A 22,871-nucleotide genomic window follows, 5' to 3' on the forward strand; every position below is an offset into this window, starting at 1 on the left:
CCCCCCCCCCCCGCTGCTGCAGCGTATGGATTTCCTGTCAGTGCGGTTCTACTTTATCGTCTCCTGTTCTGCAGGTGGACTTTCAACCTCAGCAGCTCAGCTTGGCCTCATCTTGGAGGCTGAATGTTCTTCACTTCTCAGATCTAACTGAGGGACGTGGGCAGTTAAATGTCCCAAAGGAGTTTCAGAACATGCAGGGTAATGAGCTGATGCAACACGGTTACAGACAGATGATACCAACTCCTGATGATATTCACTACCTTACTTGTACTCCAGCTGTAGGTCGGTCAAAAGACCAAAAACACATCAAGTTAGTATCCAGTAATTCAATATTAAAGAACAAGGACCTGCTGTCTTTTTATATGAAGACGTAAAGCATTAAAAGAGAAAAAAATGTTAAAGGGAACAATACACTGTGAAACAATGTAACAAATTAACAAAGCTAAACTCACTATTATCAAATAGAATTCTCATTTTCATAGTTTTATTTGAATTAATTTTTTTTTATGTCATAGGTAAGTCTGTTTTTATTTCACCATGTCACTTCCCATGACAGCGGAGTTGTCGTTTTTTGGTGCTGACGATAATAAGAATGCTGAGCGACAAAGTGATAGAACTTTCAAATAACGAAGTTAACCGCTGTCGTATGCGATAAACCTTCAGCTTGACACCAAAGTATTCGAGTGTCACGTCTCTCTCAATGTTCTCCAAGTACGTCCCAGTCCCAGTCTTGCCCAGTCAGTGCAAGCCAAGCGTGTTGGCTGATGCTGTGTAAATGCTTTCTGGGCAGTCATTTTATCCCCTTGTTGTTCTGCTGGAGGCTGCAGAGCACGATCATCTCTGTGTGTGCTGGGAAAGCAGGAACTTGATACACCTCCACCCATCCCATCATCCTCTCTGTCTGTCTGTCTGTCTCATTTCATCACTTCAGCGGTGGATGTCCCCTCAGAGCACTTAGTCTGTGCGTTGGAGAGAAAGTGAGCAGAATACAGAGCAAGATGTTTAAATATTTCAACAGGACAGATTTCTCTCTGTAATGGATACACGTAAACAGTTTTTCTTTCTGGTTCAGCGGCCTGAACTCTCAAATTCTGCTACCGTCTTCCTTGTCATAATCTTGTCTGCTATCATCAATTTCTTAATACTCACTATCATATCCCCGTTCACAGGGACGGCCTGTATTAGCAATAGCCTTACCGAGTTCCATCACAGCCATCTCAAATTACTAACTGCCCATTTTCATTTCAGGTTTAAAGCTCCCAGCTAATCAGAGTATCCCTGTTGAATAAATCCTCTTACATCCCTCTCTCGTCCTGCTGAGCTGCTGGTGCAGAGGAGATTAGTGGAACCGAGGAAGATATCACGAAAGCTATTCAAATGGCTCGAAGAGTGATCTGACCTATTAAATCACGTTTTACACTAAAGACTCCTTTTCACGAAAATCACTTCAACATCTAAAGCCCAAGACATATTGTGTGAGTCTTAATGCTCACTGTTTTAATACTGGATGTTTGAATCCATTTGGCGGGGATTAATTGTCCTTGTGTTCTCCTTTTTATTAGAAGTAATAATAAATATATTATTTAGCGCTGTACATGGTACTCAACAACCCTTTACAGTAAAAGCAGCACATTAAACAAGCATATTAAAAGCAATTAAAAACAACAGAACCAGTAAGTATCAGATGGTAATGTAATACTAGTGTTTGTGGAAAGCAATGGCAATGTTTTGTAAGTGAAAGAAGGCAGTTCTGGTTATTTGGTTGACGGGGTTTTCAAAAGTGAGGTTGCTGTGGAAGATGACTCCCTGGTTACGGATGTGTGGGGGTGGAGACGGGGTGGAGTTGTTGACCGTGAGACGGAAGTTATGGGTGTTCTTTGTGAGGGATTTCAGGCCGATGAGCATCAAGTCAGATTTGTTGTAGTTGAGTTGGAGGAAGTTGGTTTGAATATTAGTGAGGCAGTTGGCCAGGGTGGAGGATGTAGCTGTGGTGAAGGAGTTGGTAGAAATGTAGATCTGGACATCATCGCCACCACCTTTTGCGTATGATATTTCCGAGTGGCAGAATGTTAAGGAGGAAAAGGAGAAGACCAAGCCCCCAACCTCGGGGGACGCTGTGTGAAAGAGGAGCAGCAGGAGGGGCAGTTGTTGATGGGAATGAACTGGTGTCTGTTGGTGAGATAGGAGCCAGGAGAGTCCCGTGCCACTGAGGTTGCAGCAGGTTTCCTGTCTGGACAGGAGGAGGGAGTGGTTGATGGTGTCGTAGGCTGCCGGCGAGGTCGAGCACCATAAGAATGGTGACGTGGCCAGAGGAGAGGAGGAGGTCCTTGGTGACTTTGAGGGGGGGGTGTCAGTGCTGTGTTGTAAGCGTGATCCAGATTGAAATAGTTCAAACAGGCTATTGGAGGAGAAGTGGGTTTTAATTTGGGAAACACATTCCAGGAGTTTTGATAGGAAGGTGAGGTTGGATATGGGTTGGAAGTTGGACACAGTGTCTGGGTTTAGACCAGGTTTCTTGAGGATGGGGGTGACCGATGCAAGAACTAAGAGAGGAATTGATGATTGTGGAGAAATGGTCAAGCTGTTGTAAATGGTGTTGATTTTGGATTGAAAAGAGACTGTGAAGGTATTAGAAATGTAGGGTGTTAAGACATTTGTTGATAGTAGAGAAGAGAGGGGTTGGGGTTGTTGGAGCTGTGAGGGGTAGTAGGACCAGGTGTTTAAGGCGTTTTTGTATTGGTGAAGGTAGTCTGTATACGCGTGGAGGTTAAACCGATTTTTACTGTAGTCTTTCTAGCTGACGTTTGCGGGACTTCATTTGGTGACTGTTATTGCCACTCTTCATTCTAATTCCAACCGCCTACCAAGAGCCTGGGTCTGTCCGAGGTTTCTGCCTAAAAGGAAGTTTTTCCTCGCCACTGTCGCACTGTTGCTGGCTCTGGAGGAAACTACTAGAACTGTTGGGTCCTTATAAATTCTGGAGTGTGGTCTAGACCTACTCTATCTGTAAAGTGTCTTGAGATAACTCTTGTTATGAATTGATACTATAAATAAAATTGAATTGAATTGAAGTTCAGGAGTGTACCAGGGGGCTGAGTGTGTGAAGGAGACCGTTTTAATAATGATGGGAGCCAGGAGGACAGGGTGTTGTTGTAGTAGTCCACAAGGTGGGTTGGATCATCAGACACTGATCGGGGAGGCAGGTTTTGAATTGGAGAGAGAATCTGAGCGAGCAGATGAATTTATGGATTTGAGGTTCCTGAATGAGATTTTGCATGTGTCTTTTGGGATAGAATGGGATGTCGATGTCCGTGATGATTGCAAGATGGTCTGAGATATGGAGGTTAATGCTGGAGAGATGATTTACTGTGAGACCAGCAGCAGTAACAAGAATAAAATAAGACTTGGCGGTGATTCAGGTGTTGAATTCAATAAAATAGGTGTACCGGATTGAAGGTGGACTTATAACAGACCCGGATAAAAAAAGTGTGTTCTGAAGCATTGGGTGTGAACTGAAGACTGAATAACATTTTAGAAAGGGGTAAGCAGCGTACAAACAATTTGTCAACTCATGTCAATGCATGTAGCCAATATGGAACAAATATGACTGCTTGGTATGGACTGTGGTGGAAAAAGTACTTCGAGATTTGTTTGTAATTTCAAGTCCCACTGCAACTTGTTCCAGGAGGAAGGGGACATGTCCTGAAAAACCATTTCAGTGCATACACATTTGGACATCTGGAGGGCCTAGCAACCACACAAACTGTAAATAATAACATCTAGTCAGTTTTCTGTTGGCAGATTACATCAACACATGGAATTCAACACATTCAGATTTGGCTTGGCTTCCTATGTCAAATGCAGGCTCATTAGAATATAGTATCGCCCCCATCTGACTAATTTTTTATCATTAAAGCATGTAAATATGATCTGGTAGAACGTCAGAATGCAATTATGAACCGGAAATTAAGCATACTGTGTCCCCTTTAAAAAAAAAAAAATGTCAAAAAGGCACACCTTAAATAGCTTGAATCTTTTTAATTTGTATTAAAGACCAGGGGTCTTTATTGTTTTTGTCAGCCTCATTTAAATGCACCCATAAGAGTGCTCGGCAAGTGTTGCTAGGAGACAAGAGAGGCTTGAATCAGTGTTGTTGCTCATTTTCCTCTCTCACCTCCATTTACAGGCTTGCCTTCTTCCGTCTCTCATCCTCTCCTGTCTGTCCCCAGTCACACACCATCTCACCCGTCCCTCCCTGTCTGTCTGTAGTGGGAAGCGAGTGGAGAAGCAGAAAGCATTGGGAGGGCGAGAGGGAAAGAGATAGGGGGAGAGGGAGGAAGCTGCACAGTGATGTAATGCATGAGCAGGGCATAGGCTGGGCTGACAAATCACAATAAGCAGAGCAAGGGGGGGGGAATGAGACAGGAGGGAGGAGAGGAAGGTTAGGAGAGGCGAGGCGTCTCCTGTTAACAGTAGCAAGTCAGAGGCTCTCGGCAGCAAGATGTCCGAGTCCTATTCGCAGCAAAAAGGAAAGTGAGGCAGCGACTGAGGGCTCCGGCATACGGATTATGAAAAAAGCTGAGAAGGAGGGAATAAAGGAGGACAATAGCAGGAGGACAGAGGAAGGAAGGGGGAGCCTGGGAAAAACTCGCTGCGGCCATTTGCACTACTGCAGCTTCCCGGTCTGAGTGGCTGCCCGTCCGTCGGTTCGGCTTCAGCTGTCTGTCTGTCTGTCTGTCCGTCTGTCTGTCTGTCTGTCTGTCCGTCTGTCTGTGTCTCTGTGGATCGAGCATCTCTACCTGTTTTATCCCCTTCCTGTGTCTGTGTGTGTGTATTTCTTGGTGACTGTGCGTGTGTGTCTCCTTCTCTTGCAAATATGATGAGACAGACTCCTGCACCCCGGAAGGTACAGAACTCCATTGGATCCTTATCAGTTGGAATGTTGTTGTTACCATCCATTCTTTCTGTGTGCAGGCTGCTGTAAAGGTCATGCTTGGAAGTTTCAGTTTCTCATTTTGTTTTGGTTGGAATTGCCCTTATACTTTGCTTCAACTGATAATCTATATTCCTATTGTAAAAGTCAAAGTGCACCTGCAGCTTGCTTGTGCCTTTAAAAAGAAAAAGAAAAAAAAGTCAGTTTATTACCCCTCAGCTCTGATTTTTGCAGAATTATTTCATACCTATACATGTATGTGCAAAAGCTTTTTTTTTAATTTCAGTCGACTTCAGTTACATCTCTGTCTGCAGCAAAAGCTTCTCTTTTTTTATTTGGTCTCATCACGCAGAAGCCTTCCACAGCGTGTTTATGAACTCAATGATATTTTGTCTATCGGGGTAGAATCATATGATTTGACTCTTGGTTGCAGATGTAGCAAACAGGCTGCTGTGATTTCAGCACAGCCTGTTCTCGTACCAACAGCACGCCAGTATGGCTTAAGAGGGCTGTCAGCTCTTATTTGGTACAGCTGTTAGCTCGGGCTAATTTCTGCTGAATGGTCCGGCTTTAATCCAATAAAGAACGATAACTAGCCCAGGCGATGCCCGTGCCAAAGCTGGAGCAAAAACAGTTAGAGAGAGAGTCGGTGTGCAAAAGGAACGGAGGAGGTAAAGTGAACAGTAGAGGAGAGTGAAGGACAGCTCATTCTGCATGAATGTAGTAGAGAGGATACAAGTGTGGAGACACACCTGGGTTACATTGTAGTAAAGACCTAGGTGGAAAAAATGTAAATGAATCACCTCGATATGAAAGTATTTGTTACTTCCCTAAATATCTTTTCAAAGCTTTCATGGCTTTGTTAGCTAAAAAATAATTCAAAAATAATTTTAAAGGTTTATAAATTCCTCACAATTTCCTTCTACATTTTCTGAAAAAAAAATGGGATTTGGAACAAATTAATGTCAATGTCAATTTTATTTCTGTAGCACATTTTAAAACAACAGTTGACCAAAGTGCTGAACAGGGTTGATTTCAAATACATAAATAACACGTGTAAAAATCACTCCAACCAAAATACATCACAGGGAGAAAAAAACAACACTTTAAACACAAGTGTTTAATTGGTACACTTCTAATGAATAATTACAATAAACTGCAAAGCTAAACATGCAAAAATGTGCAAATTGTCTGGAAGAAAGCAAACAATTTAACATATAGGAAGAAGAAAGTTTCCAATAATAAACAAACGGTGAATAATTATTTACGTTGGTTTGAATGGAGGACGTTCAGCCCTTTGCATCAGTTTTCCCATCAGTAGTACCAAGCTACTGTAGTGCTGTCCAACTTTCTAGGAAATAACTAGGACACGATAAAGTATTTCCAAAATGTATTCATGATTAAACCAAACTAGTGATAATTTGAACTCCCTTTTTCAAGAAAAAAATGCCGTGAAGGTTTCAGCTTCCCAAATGTGAGGCTTTTTCTCCGTTTCATATCATAAGAAGTTACTTTGGACTCGGTGAGTTGGGAACCTGATTTATTTGCTCCTTGTTGACATTTCATCGGTGAGATTGTTCTGTCAAAGTCAGGAATGAAAACACCAATTCAGATTAATTTCCTTCATATTTCATCAAACTTAACCGGCTAACCAAACAAATCTATTCCTAGTGCTATTGTTTCTTTCAGATTTAATAATACAAATAATTTAGTAATAATTACATGGAATTACTGTGGAATTACACACATGACATGTTGAAGTTAATATCATTTTAATTTGGAAATATTTATGAGCCCTAAGGTTGATCTAGAAACCATATCACCTTTTAACTCAACCAAAAATAGAGTTATAGTACAAGTGTTGGCAGTGATGACACTGTTTAGGAATTAGAAAAGAACACGGTGTGGATATTTCTCTGTGTAGCATGTCTGAAACGTGCCGTGTAGCAGGATAACGAGCTGTCATCCCAGCAAGTGCAGTAGGACAGAATTGGGCTCGGATGAAGCTCATCTGCTGCGTCCCCCGGGACACAATGCAGTCATTTAGGTCACAGTGGCTGTACCAGTCACAGTGTCCATGTTACCGAGGTTTTCGGTCACGTGGGTGGAAGAGACGAGGCCCTAGAGACCAGCTAGGACACGAGAGATGGGAAGGAAAACAACAGAGCAGAGATCTGTAGGGGATGTTACATGATAATGGCGTCCTTGTTGTACTTTTCCGATCTTTTTATTGTCGGTTTCATGCAACCAATTTGTCTGTGATTCTCCAGTTTAATACTAACCCTGGCTGTTTGTTTCCTTCCCTCCTCTCCTTCTATCCTCTCCTGCCCTTTGACATTTTCCCACTTCCTCTACTTCTCTTTATGTCCTTCCTCTTCTCCTCAGACTACGGCCAGAAGGCCAAAGGTGAGCCCAGTCCCCGAAGTCTGCAGGGCATCCCATTTTAATTGTATGTGTGTGTGTGTGTGTGTGTGTGTGTGTGTGTGTGTGTGTGTGTGTGTGTGTGTGGTGGTGTGTGTGTGGTGTGTGTGTTTGTTTTTGTGTGTGTGTGTGTGTGTGGGGCCATAAAAGTAGGGACAATACATCACCAGACATGGAATCATTATCCATTTTATTTTCATTATTTTGTAGCTAATTACTACAACACAGACTAGCACATTGCGTCTATTTTGACTCCTTAAATGCTGTTTCCTGTCTCCACCATCCATGTGTTCAACATTTGGTTTTCTTCTCTCTGCTGTAGCAGGTGTAGTTACTGTTGCTTTTGTTCAGTTTTGTCCTTTTTTGTTGTTTTAATTTGTTCCAGAGCAGTTGTTTCAGTATATTAATTGCTTTCTCATTTTGGTGTTATGTATTTTAATTTTTGAGCATTTTTCTGTTGCAATTTTGTATTTGTGTCCTAAATCAGGTCTTGGGCCATCATGGAGGTCTATTGAAAAATGTGCAGTTTGCAAATACAACAAAAAGGGAAGAATTTCTCAACGTGACAAGAAAATTAGACATAGTACCTAAAACTAATGGTTGTGATGTGGGTATAGGTCAGTTTGTTAATTAAATATAAACATATATATAAACATATAAATTATATAGTTTGGTAGTGTACATCTGTGAGCTCTCCTTATTAAAGTTTACTAGTTGTAGTTTGAGAGGCAACAAACTTAAACACAAAAATCATGCTAATGTTTATTTATTCTAGTTCCTTATAAGGTTAGGCAATGCAAAACAGTGTATTTTATAATGAGTCTGTTTACATGGACATTAGTTTGATGGTTATATTTTGCACATGTAAACAGGTTTCATATCATGTCCTGCCATGTTTGCAAACAAAAAATATGATGCTGAATAATGTTCAACACTGAAATAAAAGAGAAGTCTGACTTCAGGCAGCCAGAAATTTAACTGTGTTCATCCTCAACTGTTGAGGCAACTCAAGTTGTAGTGTGACAAATGAACAGAAACATGGCTATGGTTCCAATCATACAGGCATAGGAACAACCAGGTTTGTTCAGTGTAAACACCCTGAAAAGACTCAAAATGAAATGTGCATGTAAACCTGCTCAGTCAGGGACCTCCATTATGGCCACTAAAACCTCACCGGACAGCTGTGCATACCCAGTGGGATCTTTTCAGTAAACATTTAGTTATGTTTAGTCCTCATCATTACCTCCCCTTGGTTTATCCAGCAGCCCAGCCGACCTGCGGGGGGAAAGGGGGCTGCATCCGGCTCGGCCTCGGCCTCTGCGGGGGAGATGAGCAGCAGCGAGCCCAGCACTCCGGCCCAGACCCCTCTGGCGGCTCCGGTCATCCCTACCCTCCACTCCCCTGGAAACGCTCCAGCACCCGTTCCCACCAAGGTTTGTTATCAGCATTAAAACAAAGTGTAGTATAGTAGTGAAAAGCATTTAGGAAGCAGGTAACTAATGCCGGCTATGAGGACACATTTTGCTCTAAGGAAACCAATAATAACATGTCTGTAAATAGGATTAAGAAGGCAGGCACATGACCCTGTTGTTTTGTAACACGGGAGTCTGTTGCCAACAAGACCAAAAACGTCTTAGTGCGTAAGCCATCGGAGTGTAGGAGTTAAATCAGATGTGACATTTTCTGTGCTATAGCTCCTCTGAATAAACAGGTTTTATGACACTTTTTGAGCTGTCAGTTTGTATTGGTGTCATTAAAAAAAGTCTGAAATGAGCCAGAGGCTTGAACCTGTGTCTTAAAATACATAAGCCAACATAAAAAAAACATAACTGAAAAAACCTGCAGTCTGATGAAAACAATTAATATTTGGTCATAATTTGATTAGAATTCATAATGTAGAACCATGGTTATATAATCCATCCATTCTTCTTCTAATCAGATTATCCTCTTTGTGGTCACAGGTGGCTGGAATATATCCCAGCATGCACTGGGTATGAGACAGGCTAAATGAGGCACAGGTCAAGAGTCTACTACAGGGTTGATAATTATTAAAATAAATATTTCTCATTTTAAAGATGTGGTGTGATCACAGTAGAAAGTCCACTTAAAACAGGCAGTATGGATACTAAATGGGCAAACATTTTTAGTGTGCTGTTGATGCACACTGTTCTCCCAAGATGCAATGCACAAAGGAGGAGCGGCTCACAGCTGGAAACAAATGTAATGTGGGTGGTCAATGGGCTCCAAAAAAAATCTCTGAAAACAGAAAAATATGATTAAATCTTCTCCTTGTGAAGTTTAATTGGCGACATCCAACGCCACGCATAATGTATAATTCCCTGTTAGTATAAAACGGTAAAGTATGTTGTACTAGTGGAAATAGTACATACTGTATGGAATTAGTATGGATTTGGAACACAGCCAGGGTACAACAGACCTCGCCTAGGGTCCAATAAGACTTATACCTTCCAGTCTACACGGGTTGGTTAGTTAGTTAGTTAGTTAGCAATTTGTGTTTTTTCTCCATATAAGGTTGAGTTCCTTCTTAATCAAATAAAAAAGCACCTTAGCTGAAAGCAATCTCAGTGTGGTAATAAATATCTTAAGATTTCTTTTTATAAAGTCTCTTAGATCGTTATGACTCATCCATCAAATGAATGGATTAAACAAAGGTGTGAATAGGACTAAAATCATCTGGAGATATTAGAGATACAGTGAGGTGTCATGTGTATAGGTGTGAATATTTATTTGAAGCGCTGCCGAATGCTGAAACATACCAGTGGAAGGCCCAGGATTGAGCTCTGAGGCACACCACGTTTTGTGCAGCATTTTATTAACTTGGTATAAAGAGGAAGTGTCTGCATATCAGCTGCTTTCAGTTTGCTACTTCTGAGAAATGAAACAAAGCAGTATTTTAGGTAATAGATCTGGCGCATATGGTCAGTTAGGCATAACTGTTGTTATGTTGTTAAATGTTAATTTTAAGGTCAACATAATCCACTTTATTCACATTTTATCCCCTCAGGAGGAGGTCACTATGGAAACACAGGTGCAGTCATGTGATGTTTGTTTTGCACTTGATATTGAAGTGTTGTTTTCTCTCTCACTAACATTTTAACAAGCTGTCAAAGGTGTGACTAGTGTTTAATTGGTGTGTGAGGTTTGTTCACTGGCTGTATGTTTTTATTGTAGGCTTAAATTCAGTTGTTCTGCTGTTTGTGTTTGTTAATGTGTACACGCAATCACATGCTGTGAGTGTTCTTCCTGACAAGGCATGTGTGGAGCTGACTTCCTCCTCTCCACAGGTGGAGTCACTGCACGGCAAACAAAATAAAAGCTCCCTAACACATATAAAGATGAAAGAGTTGTTCCCTTACTATGAAAGCTTTAAACCTGATCCACCGCTTGAAGAATCATGAAAGTGGAATGATTAGAGAAACCTTAAAGAATTAAACACTGAAGTGATGCAGCCTCCTTTTATGTCTTTTAGTGCTTTTACTTTGTTAAATGTGCGATTACTAATAAAATCTCTCCATTTCCGCCCATCTGTCCTCCATTTCAAATATCTGCCTTTCCATCCTCTCATCCTTTTGCCCCCCTCCTGTCCTCCTCCTCCTCCTCCCTGTATGTCTTTTCATCCAGGAGGAGGAGGCGTTGCGTGTTCAGGTGAAGGACCTGGAGGAGAAGCTGGAGACGCTGAAGATGAAGCGGACGGAGGACAAGGCCAAGCTGAAGGAGCTGGAGAAGCACAAGATCCAGCTGGAGCAGCTGCAGGAGTGGAAGAACAAGATGCAGGAGCAGCAGGCCGAGCTGCAGAAACAACTCAAAGAAGCCAAGAGGGTAGGAAGCAACAATGGAGTAGATGGACGGGTGGAGGGATGGTTAATGGGTGGAGGGATGGGTAGATGGATGGGTGGAAGGATGGTTAATGGGTGGAGGGATGGCTGATGGGTTGAGGGATGGGTAGATGTATGGTTAATGGGTGGAGGGATGGTTGATGGGTAGATGGATAGGGATGGGTAGATGGATGGGTGGAGGGATGGGTGGAGGGATAGTAGATGGATGGGTAGATGAATGGGTGGAGCAATGGTTAGAGGGATGGTTGGAGGAATGGAGAGGTTGTTTGATGAATGGGTTGGTGAATGTACCTGCTATCACCCCCTAAACATCCTGTGGCCCCCACCCCTACCCCTCTTTAAAAAGGGGGCAGAATGCTGAGGGGGTTAATTAAAAGAACTGACAACATAACATGCAGCCTGTATTAAGAGTATACAGACATATGTACGATGCATAATAATCTGTGTGTAGGAGGCAAAAGAAGCCCTGGAGGCGAAGGAGCATTACATGGAGGAGATGTCGGACACAGCGGACGCGATCGAGATGGCCACCCTGGATAAGGAGATGGCCGAGGAGAGAGCCGAGTCCTTGCAGCTGGAGGTGGACTCGCTCAAAGAGAAAGTGGACGAGCTCACCATGGACCTTGAGATCCTCAAGCACGAGATTGAGGAGAAAGGTACGACTAAGAGAAGGTTGTATCATAAGCCTCTGTGGAACACATTCATGTGCAAACTGACACCAACATTAATAATTACATGTTACATCAGTCACCTCTTGCTGCAGGTAGTGATTGAAAAACACTTACAGGCAACACAGGCTTTTCTTTCTGCTTTAATGTATATATATTTTCTAATCGTAAAGGGCTAAATAAGAAATTCTTAAAATTTGTGAGCTGGTAAAAAGGCCTACAATTCTCTGTAAAAAGGGAAGAAAAGTAAATAATCATGTTTCTGTCTGAGGTGCACTCACAGGAATCCTGAAATTTAAGACTTCAAGGCTGCATAAAATCCGGATGTGTTATGGTGGTGTTAGGTAACACCTAACACCACAAGTAGCACAGGAGCAGAAATAATAAATGTTGGCCTCCAATGTGATTAGACTGTTGAAATGGTGTCAGTCCACCATAGTGACCCCTGAGTGCTGTATGATGGTGGCTGATTTACTGTTTGTGACTGTTTTTTTTTATTTTTTATATATAACTGCAGCAAGTGGAGCTAACAGTGACTCAAAGGAACGGCCCCATTTCTTTAATTAAAACTCGCCATCGTCTCTTTTGGCAATGACACGCAGCAACATCAATTCTCGTTTGTTTAGTCACACAAATCAAAAGTTGTTGTTGGTCTGTTTCAACCGCAGCAGAAAATGGAAAGTGAGTAACATACCGGCAGATACGCTAGAGCTCATTTGTGTTTTTTGGGGTTTCTCACAGGTTCGGATGGCGCTGCCTCCAGTTACCATGTGAAACAGCTGGAAGAGCAGAATGGCAGACTGAAGGAAGCCCTGGTCAGGTAGGTCTGCTGACACTCTTCACCCTGAAGAAAAGTCACGAAATGCCATTAATTAGTTTGTTGTTTTGCCATATTAAAATTGGCAATAAATACAGAAGAGAAAGGTTGAGAGAGAAGAGAAAGAAATTCACCAATATGTACAATATACACTTTGTCATCCGAGACGAGCCAATCACCTGCTGTAGCTGGTAGCTGCTTCCACCAATAGCCATCTTGTCCCAGAACACACCTATTTGCATTTAGACACAGATACACGCATTGACACCTTTCACACCAGACAGACACACATTGACAAATAAAAGAATATCATCAACATCGTCTATAACTCCACAGATACAGTTAATTTCTATCGAGTTCCCAGATCAGGGATTTAGATAGTGAGCACTAAATGATTATGTCCTAGGTGGCGTTATTGTCCACCTGTCCTCAAACCCTGAGGTTTAACTATAAAGGCCACATTTTTACACTTGGTGCTTGTTATACGTCTCCCCATACAATATGCTTTCAAATTGAGTTAATTTGTTGTTTCCAAGTTCTTTCCAACACAATTTTTTTTCCAGTGTAGTATTGTAGGAGGGTATGTGGATTTCCAGTGTTTGAGTATCACTTTCTCAAATACAATTGATCCAGATCTTAATGCTGTATTTTCCTGTGTGTCAGGATGCGTGACCTGTCATCGTCAGAGAAGCAGGAACATGTGAAGTTGCAGAAGCAGATGGAGAAGAAGAACGTGGAGCTGGACTCTCTGAGGAGCCAGAAAGAGAAACTGCAGGAGGAGATGACGGCGGCGGAAAAGACCATCGACGAGCTCAAAGAACAGGTGGGTGTTGTCATGACGCAGAGCTTCTGAGCTGCTGCAGGGACATCATCAGTCTGCAGGCCACCACAATCCGCCTCCGTACTGACCAGATATTTATAAGAAGCTTTCCTAAGAATGTTATGGTAATGTACACTTTTAAAGCTAATGTTGCCATGGTGACCTAAAATGCCAAAGAGACAAATAATACTTTAATTTCTGAGGATGATGATGACTAGAGCTGGGAAGATATGCTTTTGTCCAGATTCAATTCTTTCACCATGCATGGGTGTCAATTCAATTTGTATTCCTTCTTTAAAGGTCCCATGGCATTAAAATGTCACTTTATGAGTTTTTTTTAACATTAATATGAGTTCCCCCAGCTTGCCTATGGCCCCCCAGTGGCTAGAAATGGTGATAGGTGTAAACCGAGCCCTGGGTATCCTGCTCTGCCTTTGAGAAAATGAAAGCTCAGATGTGCCGATCTGGAATCTTGCCCCTTATGAGGTCATAAGGGGCAAGGTTACCTCCCCTTTCTCTGCTTTGCCCACCCAGAGAATTTGGCCCCCCCATGAGAAAGAGAAATCATGGCTTTCAAAGAAGCAAAGTGGCAGTTGGTCAAGGTCATTTTGGGGACCACTAAGGTCTATATAAAAGAGACTTCAGATACAGTATTAGGGACACTAAGGTCTATATAAGAGACTTCAGATACAGTATAGGGACCACTAAGGTCTATATAAAGAGACTCAGACAGTATTAGGGGACCACTAAGGTTATATAAAAGAGACTTCAGATACAGTATTAGGGACCACTAAGGTCTATATAAAAGAGACTTCAGATACGTATTAGGGACCACTAAGTATATATAAAAGAGACTTCAGATGCAGTATTAGGGGACCACTAAGGTCTATATGAAAACATTAAAAAAAAATCATGATACAAACAATTTTAGATTTTTTTCTCCCCCACCCCTAATGAAGATGTGCTTTGTTTCAGGTGGATGCAGCTCTGGGGGCGGAGGAGATGGTGGAGATGCTGACCGAGAGGAACCTGGACCTGGAGGAGAAAGTCAGGGAGATGAGAGAGACGGTCACTGACCTGGTGAGTGAATAATATAGCAGGGTTTATCCACTGGCCAACTGGTTCAGATTTGACCAGCCACTCACTACACAGATTATCACAGATTACTATTGGGTTTTTTGGCTGGTGAGTTTAGCAAATCCACCAGCCCCTTGTATGCTTTACCAGCATTTGGCTTGTGAGTGGTGCCAGTTTTGAACCCTGAATATGAGACTAAGTTAACTTGATTCAGTTTGTTCTTATGAATGAAGAATCCAACGTTTCACCCTCACTGGTTTTCCAGCTCAGTATCTCTTTGTGTATTTACACTGGAGGACTGAGGTCAGAGAGAAGTGCCACAGTTTGCTGACTAATTTCATTGTTGATATGGGGCAAAGTCATTTATATGTATGTGCTGCCCTCTGGTGCTTGTTATCACTGCTGTCATAGTTCAGTTACTATTTGTTAAACTGTTGTTTAGTGTGATATACAGTTTTTTTATGTATGTAATAGATGTATAAAAAAAAAGAGAGGCAACAAGCAAATGTGTTTTAGAGGGATGAGACGTCCTTTCCTCTGAAGCGTCACATGAATACGTCAGTTGTTTGGGGGGAGTGAGCAACTCCTTCAGCTGTACAGCTTCCAGGAGACGGCTGTCATGTATCCTCGCCTATAGCTCCTTGATGATCCCTCCTCAACGCTCGCTCCTCGGGGCAGAAAGAAGAGCTTTGAGACGGCCTTCACCGAGGAGGGACAGAACTTCGGTTCAGCCGAGGACCGAGGAGTTGAGGAGCTATCAAATAAGGGCTATGGGATGCAGCTAGAGTGTTTCAGGCAAAGAAGATGCAGCAGTGGGCAGTATGAGAAACATTACATAAAGTATTTTTTCAACATCAAAGCATATAAACCTATTCTAGTAGACCCAAGTGTACAAATATGACGTTATAATGGAGTATAATCGGGGCCCTTTAAGTCCACCTCTGGTATCATCAACTTCCATCTAACTAATTGTGTCTAGAAAGTAATCACTAATACTAGGTTAGCAGAGGTCATATGGTAATGGAAACTTTTAAACCATTATGGTGGCATAGGTTTTTGATACTAGAAAAATGCTATAGTGGGAGTTTTCAAAATTGTCACATTGTTGCTTTAATTTGTTGGAGCCATTCAAACAACATTTTTAAACCTACCAAGAAGCAACGTTTACCTTTTTCGATTATCCAGCAGCTCACACAAAAATGCACACATTTCCATACACAACACAAACAGTTTCCTATAATACATAAAATGCAATGTGAACTAGAACTGCACGCAGTTTCAACGGGGTCCAAGCCTCCCCGCGCCAGTCGTCCCCAGCGAACCGGGGAAATGTCCTATGTTGATCAGAGCGCCCCCTAAGGGCCCTTCTTTACCAAATTCGGTAGTGAGCCTCCGGGCGGTGGGCGAATCAATCACAACTGGTTTGGTTTCGATAGCATTTACTGTGGCAGAGATATTGCAATTGCAAATTCCCCATTTAAATGCATTGACTTTTTCCACAAAACCAACAAACGTCGATTATAGCGCCCCCTAATGGTCCATCGTTACCAAATAATGTATTAAGCTTCCGTGCGGCATGCCAAACAATCACCCCAAGTTTGGTGTTGATACCACGTATTTTGGCCGAGATATGGCAAAGTCCGTTCGTGAAAAACACACCTTTTTGTATTTGTAGCGCCCACTAGTGGCCAATGTTCGTCAAATTTGGTACAGATCCTCAGGGGGTCATAGGAAGTAATATTCTAAAGTTTGGCTTTGATAACATTTATCTTGGCCGAGATATGGCAACGGAAGTTTTCATAGCTAGCTACAAAAAATTTGTTTGCGCGTAACATGCGCAATTCTTATCCTAAATAATCTTTATACAACTTTGTGCAGGTTGGTCTGGGATGCTATGTGCCAAGTTCGTGCAGATCCATTGCACGGTCTCGGAGGAGATAGAAAAAGTAGGGTTTGAAATTGCGATTTTTCACGCATAAAAGTATAGGCGGAAATGGGCGTGGCCTATATCACGAGATTCAGTAGGATCAGGGAACACGTGGATGTAAGGTTTTTAAATTTACGATGTACGGTTTGCGAGTTATAGGGCAAAACGCGTTTTGTCCGGTATAGCGCCACCTAGTGGTGGAAGTGTGCCAATTTTTTGGCTGAGGTCTTTGCGGACTTTGGACCAGTCCTGAAAATGGCGCGTCGCACCCATGTACGGTTTAGGCTGCAGCACCACTTTTATGCGGAGAAGAATAATAAGAAGGAAGAAGGAAGAAGAAGAAGAAGGAAACCTAGCGAAAACAATAGGGTTCCACAGCCCTGCTGTGTGAACCGCGTATCGCCTTGCGATACCGCGGTGCACGCATCCTCGGGCTTGGACCCCTAATTAATGTATTATTTCAGTAGTTGTCATTGTCAAGAATTCCAGTAAGGGACTGCCCCTGTGTGCTATCTCCACCCTCCAGGAAGCTATAAATGAGATGAACGATGAGCTGCAGGAGAACGCCAGAGAGACGGAGTTGGAGCTGAGGGAGATGTTGGATCTGGGCGCTGCGAAGGTCCGAGAGTCTGAGAAACACGTTGAAGCTGCGCAGGAGACCGTAGCCGATTACCAGCAGACCATCAAGAAATACCGCGAGCTCACAGCTCACCTGCAGGTACACAGCTGTAGCACACTGAGCATGTAGCAGAGTTGGATCTGAGGACATGTCCTGATTCTTCCTCCCTGTGTTTGCTGCAGGAGGTGAACAGAGAGCTGACGAGCCAGCAGGAAGCCTCAGCAGAGCTGCAGCAGCAGCCGCCGGCGGAGATGTTTGATTTCAAGATTAAATTTGCAGAGACCAAGGCCTACGCCAAGGTCAGAGACTAGAAGAGCTGTTGGGCTGAATCAGGAGTACTTCTCAGAGCTGACATGATAATGTAGCAACCAATGCATGCATGTCATATGACAGCGTTTAGGACAGGAACGTTGCATAACATTTTTCTTTATTGAATCCAATTGAGTCTAGCTGGCTCAAGAAATAGGCATAGTTTCAACAAATTCTATTAAATTATATTATTTTAGATTTTCCCTGTCAAATGTGTAATAAAAATGAGCCTCTGTGTTGTGTGTTTAGGCCATTGAGATGGAGCTGAGGAAGATGGAGGTGAGTCAGGCCAACAGGCACGTTTCCCTTCTGACCTCCTTCATGCCCGAGTCCTTCCTTCGTCATGGCGGAGACCACGACTGCATCCTGGTGCTGCTGCTCATACCCAGACTCATCTGCAAGGTAGACACCGCGCAGTTTATTGTTTTAACCATCCTGCTAAAGTGAGCTTCGAGAGTCAAAAGAGCTGCAAAACAATAGAGACAGAGCACGTTGTCATGCTCTGAAAGCCACGCCCACCGGAGGGGAAAACAACGGTACATGTGTGAGCTTAATTCACAGACCTACTATGGTTAACCTAAAACTGACTTGTTAACAAAATGGTTGCTGATAACATAACGTTGGGCATGTCATTATCTCAGAGTCAGGATCCCACAGTCTTCCCATTCTCCCCGCTGATTCCCCACATCTGTATGCACTGTTGTCTTCCTAAAAGCTCTGTTTTTGGGTCGGCAGATTATAAAAAGTTAAGTCATGGGTTATTTACCCTGTTGGTTGTCTATATCTACAAAGTTTCACTTCCGGGATTGTTCAGGTGCCACAGAAAAATCCGCCAGATGTCCGTCACCTTCCTCTGTCTTTGTGTTGGCGTTCTAACCTAAGGTTGATTTCTGAGGACTATGGTTACCTGGTCCTCAGATCTCTGCAGGGTAAATCCAGACAGCTAGCTAGACTATCTGTCCAATCTGAGGACTATGGTTACCTGGTCCTCAGATCTCTGCAGGGTAAATCCAGACAGCTAGCTATCTGTCCAATCTGAGTTTTTTGTTGACGACTAAAACACCTTCTGAACATCCAAATGTTCCACCAAGTCCATAGTGTGTCTGGCGCTTAGCGCCGCCCAAGAAGATTGTGATTGGTTTAAAGAAATGCCAGTAAACCAGAGCATGTTTTTCCCCCACCTCCCAAAGCTGTGTGGACTAACCAGATCCTCCTCTGCAGCGCTGTGGAGGAAGGTCTGGCAATGCGAGTCTACCCTGTTAGTAGTGACTAGAACCACGCAGCAGTTTTCTGTTGTTTGCTAGACGGACTTGACGAGGAGGCCCTTTCGCTCAGTGAAAGGAGAGCGGTGGGGGCGGGACATAAATGCACTCTGTCTCTATATTTTTTAATTTCTTGTGTTTCTGTATAATGGTAAACTGTGTGTTTTGTGTCTGCAGGCGGAGCTGATCAGCAAACAGGCCCAGGAGAAGTTTGATCTGAATGAGAACTGTGTGGAGCGAGCCGGGTTGAGGGGGGCCGTCGGGGAGCAGCTTAGCTTCGCTGGCGGTTTGGTCTACTCGCTCAGTCTGCTGCAGACCACGCTGCATAAATATGAACAGTATGTTTCAGCTTATCTCTGCTCAATTTGCATTGTTTCATTTGATCCAAATCTGTAAACTCAACTGTATCAGTCTTCTCTTTTTTGGAGATAACTCTCCTTCTGAGCAGCTTGTTTGTGTGATTGTGCGTCCCATATTTGCAGAGTGAAATTTAATCTTCAGCTTATTACACATCCAGTTTATAATGTTTTAGGATGCTTCTACAAGCTCATTTTATACTTTTTCTGTCTTCAGTTTAAATGAAGAACAAACTCGATTGAATGTATTTCTCCTTTCTACCACACAACTTAAAATGAAGCATTAAAAAAGGGGAACATTTGCAAGAACTAACTGAAAATGTACATTAATTTTTATAAATGTTGAATGCACCTTTAAAAAGTTATATTTTAAAAAGGGATTTTGAACGAATATCAAACTTTTCTTTTTAGTTCTGATTTCACAAAATGGTGCCTGTAGGGGCTGTGGAGGAATACTACTATGCCAATATGGATTTTTACATATATTTGACTGGTTATATATAATGTTGTAAAAAATGCATCTTCGTTGAATGTAATCATGACCGTAGTTTCTCTCATGTTGTCTTTTGTGTGACTCTATACTCTCTATACTGATATACGTTGTATACAAGTCTCACTCCTGTGTGTGTGTGTGTGTGTGTGTGTGTGTGTGTGTGTGTGTGTGTGTGTGTGGTGTGTGGGTGGGTGTGTTGTGTGTGTGTGGTGTGTGTGTGTGTGTGTGTGTGTGTGTGTGTGTGTGTGTGTGTGTGTGTCTGTCTTAGGGCTCTGACTCAGTGCAGTGTGGATGTCTATAAGAAGATCGGCTCTTTGTACCCGGAGATGAGCGTCCATGAGCGGTCTCTGGATGTCCTCATCGACCTGCTGCACAAAGACCAGCTGGACGAGACGGTCAACGTGGAGCCGCTCACCAAGGCCATTAAATACTATCAGGTACACACACACACACACACAGTAGATTATTATTTCAGTTATATCCAGTGTAGCAACACAAAAAATGATATATGTTTATGGTATCTAGGTACATGTCCCCATGTATTTATTGTTTTGTTTTTTCATAAAGAAGACAGTCAGATAGTAAACATTGCATACAAATAATTCAGGATTAAAAAACAAAAACAAGAAATCTTTACAAATGTTTTATGGAGGAAGAAAATGTTTGACTTTAAGGATACAGACAATACACAATATAATATATATATAATTCAGAGTTTAAACATAAACAATATACATTGTATAAACATAACTGTTTACAAGAAAACTCCACAGGGAACCTTTAAGTCACTTACTAATAATATAAAGAACACTTTCAGGCTACCAATCTACACAGTGACAAAGTGGTTATCTTTTAATTTTTGATTTAATTGCACATAAGTACATTACAGTGGCAATGTTGAAAAGATGTTATTCAGCCCGTATCAAACACAGGAACTATGGACAGATGTGAATTTATACTTATATCCACAAAATGACTCCTTTCTTAGCACCTGTACAGCATCCACCTGGCAGATCAGAACGAGGACTGCACCATGCAGCTGGCTGATCACATCAGAGTGAGTACCACCATTCCCAAAGTTTAAAAACAAAAGAAATACCTAGTCTGTCTGTTTACATCACATTTCTTCCCTGAAGATTATGGATGTAAACGTTGTTTTTTCTTTGGAGTCCAACCACTGTGTGTTAATTCAACTCTGAACATGAATGCAGTGTATCTAGTTGCTTAAACAGACACGTCTCCACCAGTTGAGAATCCTACCTGTGGTGTGTCCACGTGCAGTTTACCCAGAGTGCCTTGGACTGCATGGCGGTGGAGGTGGGTCGTCTGCGGGCGTTCCTGCATGCGGGCCAGGAGAAGGCCGACCTCGCCGTGCTGCTGAAGGACCTGGAGACGTCCTGCAGCGACATCCGACAGTTCTGCAAGAAGATCCGCCGCAGGATGCCCGGAACCGACGCGCCGGGCATCCCAGCAGCACTCGACTTCGGACAACAGGTAACCTCGGCAACCGATAACTGTTACCGAGTGACAGTGACAGATGGCTGACTACTGAGGGGGAAATAAACTGTTCATGGCGTGAGGTTTTGGTCCTGCCAGATAGTAGGGGTTCTAGTTTATTTTATTTTTGCAAAAATGAAGATTACTAATGTAAAAAAGTAGAATATATCAAATTCTAATTTGTGTTGTAATAAGTTAAGTCCTGTTGACCCTTGTGGTGCAGGTGTGCGACACCCTCTCCGACTGTAGGAAACACCTGACCTGGGTGGTGGCCGTGCTGCAGGAAGTGGCAGCCGCTGGAGCTCAGATGATGGCTCCTCTGGGTGAACAGGAGGGGCTGTCAGCCCTCAAACTGGAGGATGTGGCGTTCAAGGCAGGAGAGCAGGTACGCAGAATAAAACTACACTAAAGTAAAAAGCAGGGCCGTAGTCCCTGAGTCCGGTCTCCAGTCTACTTTTCTTCCTTGTTGGACTCTGGTCAAGTTCCTGGCTGCTGATTTGGGATCAGTTGTACTGAATGTTGCTTAAAGTCTATGCATTGATTAGTTTGATCTTAGAAGATATATAATTATTGTTTATAGATCAATCTCCCATTATCACTATAGTTGCCTTAAATAAATAGACATTCATTTAATGGCAATGCAAGAGGTTGCTCAGCCTCTGAAACAAACAGCTGCAGGTTCTTTTCAGGCCTACGTTATATCACAGCAGAACCTATAGTTTATTATCTGTTTTGTTTGAAGGATTGTTCAGTCATGGCTGACATTCTCAGATTATCATAGTGTAATTATTATTATCACAATTCAATAATAGTCAATAGTTAAAGCACATAGTGCTACTGCTGAGGAACTGGTGTGTGGAAAAGCTCTTTGAGTGCGGTAAACTATACTGAGAAAGTCTTTCAATTTAAATTAATTGCTATTAGGGTAATGTGAATTTTATTGATTTATTATTTTAATTCAGGAATTCAACTGTCTCATGTAAACCCCAAAATACAAATAAAAAATCGTTAAAATCATGAACTACAAAGTCATTATGAATCAAACAAAACAAGCCCAAAGTGGTCTGTAGCAGTTGTGCTTAGTTACATGTAGCCTGACGGATGACTCCACCAGTCTTTTGCTACAGTCACTGGTATTTACCTGCAGAACACAGGAACAACTAAAAGGACATGAAACAGGAACAAAAGAATGAAAACACTAATGATCTGACTGCTCTGGTTGTTGACAAACATACCATCATTTTCAGATTTATGGATCCCAGGGTGCCAACCCCTACGATTGTCTGCGGCAGTCCTGTGGCATCGTCATAGCAACCATGAACAAGATGGCCACCGCCATGCAGGAGGGAGAATATGACTCAGAGAGGCCTCAAAACAAGGTAAGACAACCCAGCTGCTGCAGGGTCAGGTTTTTGACAGCAGGGTTAGATGTTTCGGTTTTGAAGGTCTACTGTTTTTCATCTATCAGAACCCTCTACCTGTGGACCTGCGAGGGGCGGCTCTCCGAGCTGAAATCACCGACGCCGAAGGTCTCGGCTTGAAGCTGGAGGACAGAGAGACAGTCATCAAAGAGCTGAAGAAGTCCCTCAAGATCAAGGTGGGTAAATGATCTGAAACATCCAGCAGTAGGGCTGGCTATCATTCAAAAACGTTCCATACTGATACCTGGAACTCAATACTGGTTGCTGAAGGAAAGAAATCCATTTCAACAAAAATAAATTACATTTTACATAACAATTTGTTTGTTAGCTCCTTTCAAGCCTCCTAAAATACAACACAGAGACACACACACACACACACACACACACACACACA

At 42.5% G+C, this 22,871-nt stretch overlaps 1 protein-coding gene across 13 annotated transcripts in view; it reads left to right on the plus strand.

The window, feature by feature from the left end:
* Positions 1-22,871, plus strand: part of dctn1b (dynactin 1b) — a 58,019-nt gene that overhangs the window by 26,292 nt on the left and 8,856 nt on the right. For 3 of the 13 annotated variants that reach the window (XM_032511049.1, XM_032511040.1, XM_032511042.1), the window contains exons 6-24: positions 4,889-4,906; positions 7,319-7,339; positions 8,617-8,787; positions 10,380-10,403; positions 10,997-11,194; positions 11,663-11,867; positions 12,621-12,699; positions 13,360-13,519; positions 14,492-14,596; positions 17,047-17,238; positions 17,322-17,438; positions 17,698-17,850; positions 18,888-19,048; positions 19,828-19,996; positions 20,548-20,616; positions 20,841-21,053; positions 21,280-21,441; positions 22,304-22,435; positions 22,525-22,653. In XM_032511049.1, coding sequence (XP_032366940.1) covers positions 4,889-4,906; positions 7,319-7,339; positions 8,617-8,787; positions 10,380-10,403; positions 10,997-11,194; positions 11,663-11,867; positions 12,621-12,699; positions 13,360-13,519; positions 14,492-14,596; positions 17,047-17,238; positions 17,322-17,438; positions 17,698-17,850; positions 18,888-19,048; positions 19,828-19,996; positions 20,548-20,616; positions 20,841-21,053; positions 21,280-21,441; positions 22,304-22,435; positions 22,525-22,653 — 2,478 coding nt within the window. Of the gene's footprint in view, positions 1-4,396; positions 4,748-4,783; positions 4,907-7,318; positions 7,340-8,616; positions 8,788-10,379; positions 10,404-10,996; positions 11,195-11,662; positions 11,868-12,620; positions 12,700-13,359; positions 13,520-14,491; positions 14,597-17,046; positions 17,239-17,321; positions 17,439-17,697; positions 17,851-18,887; positions 19,049-19,827; positions 19,997-20,547; positions 20,617-20,840; positions 21,054-21,279; positions 21,442-22,303; positions 22,436-22,524; positions 22,654-22,871 lie in introns of those variants that run through there. The other 10 variants (XM_032511043.1, XM_032511046.1, XM_032511047.1 and 7 more) reach the window with 8 other exon arrangements.

This window comes from Etheostoma spectabile, unplaced genomic scaffold (genome assembly GCF_008692095.1).
Source record: "Etheostoma spectabile isolate EspeVRDwgs_2016 unplaced genomic scaffold, UIUC_Espe_1.0 scaffold314, whole genome shotgun sequence".
In the NCBI taxonomy this organism is placed as follows: Eukaryota; Metazoa; Chordata; class Actinopteri; order Perciformes; family Percidae; genus Etheostoma; species Etheostoma spectabile.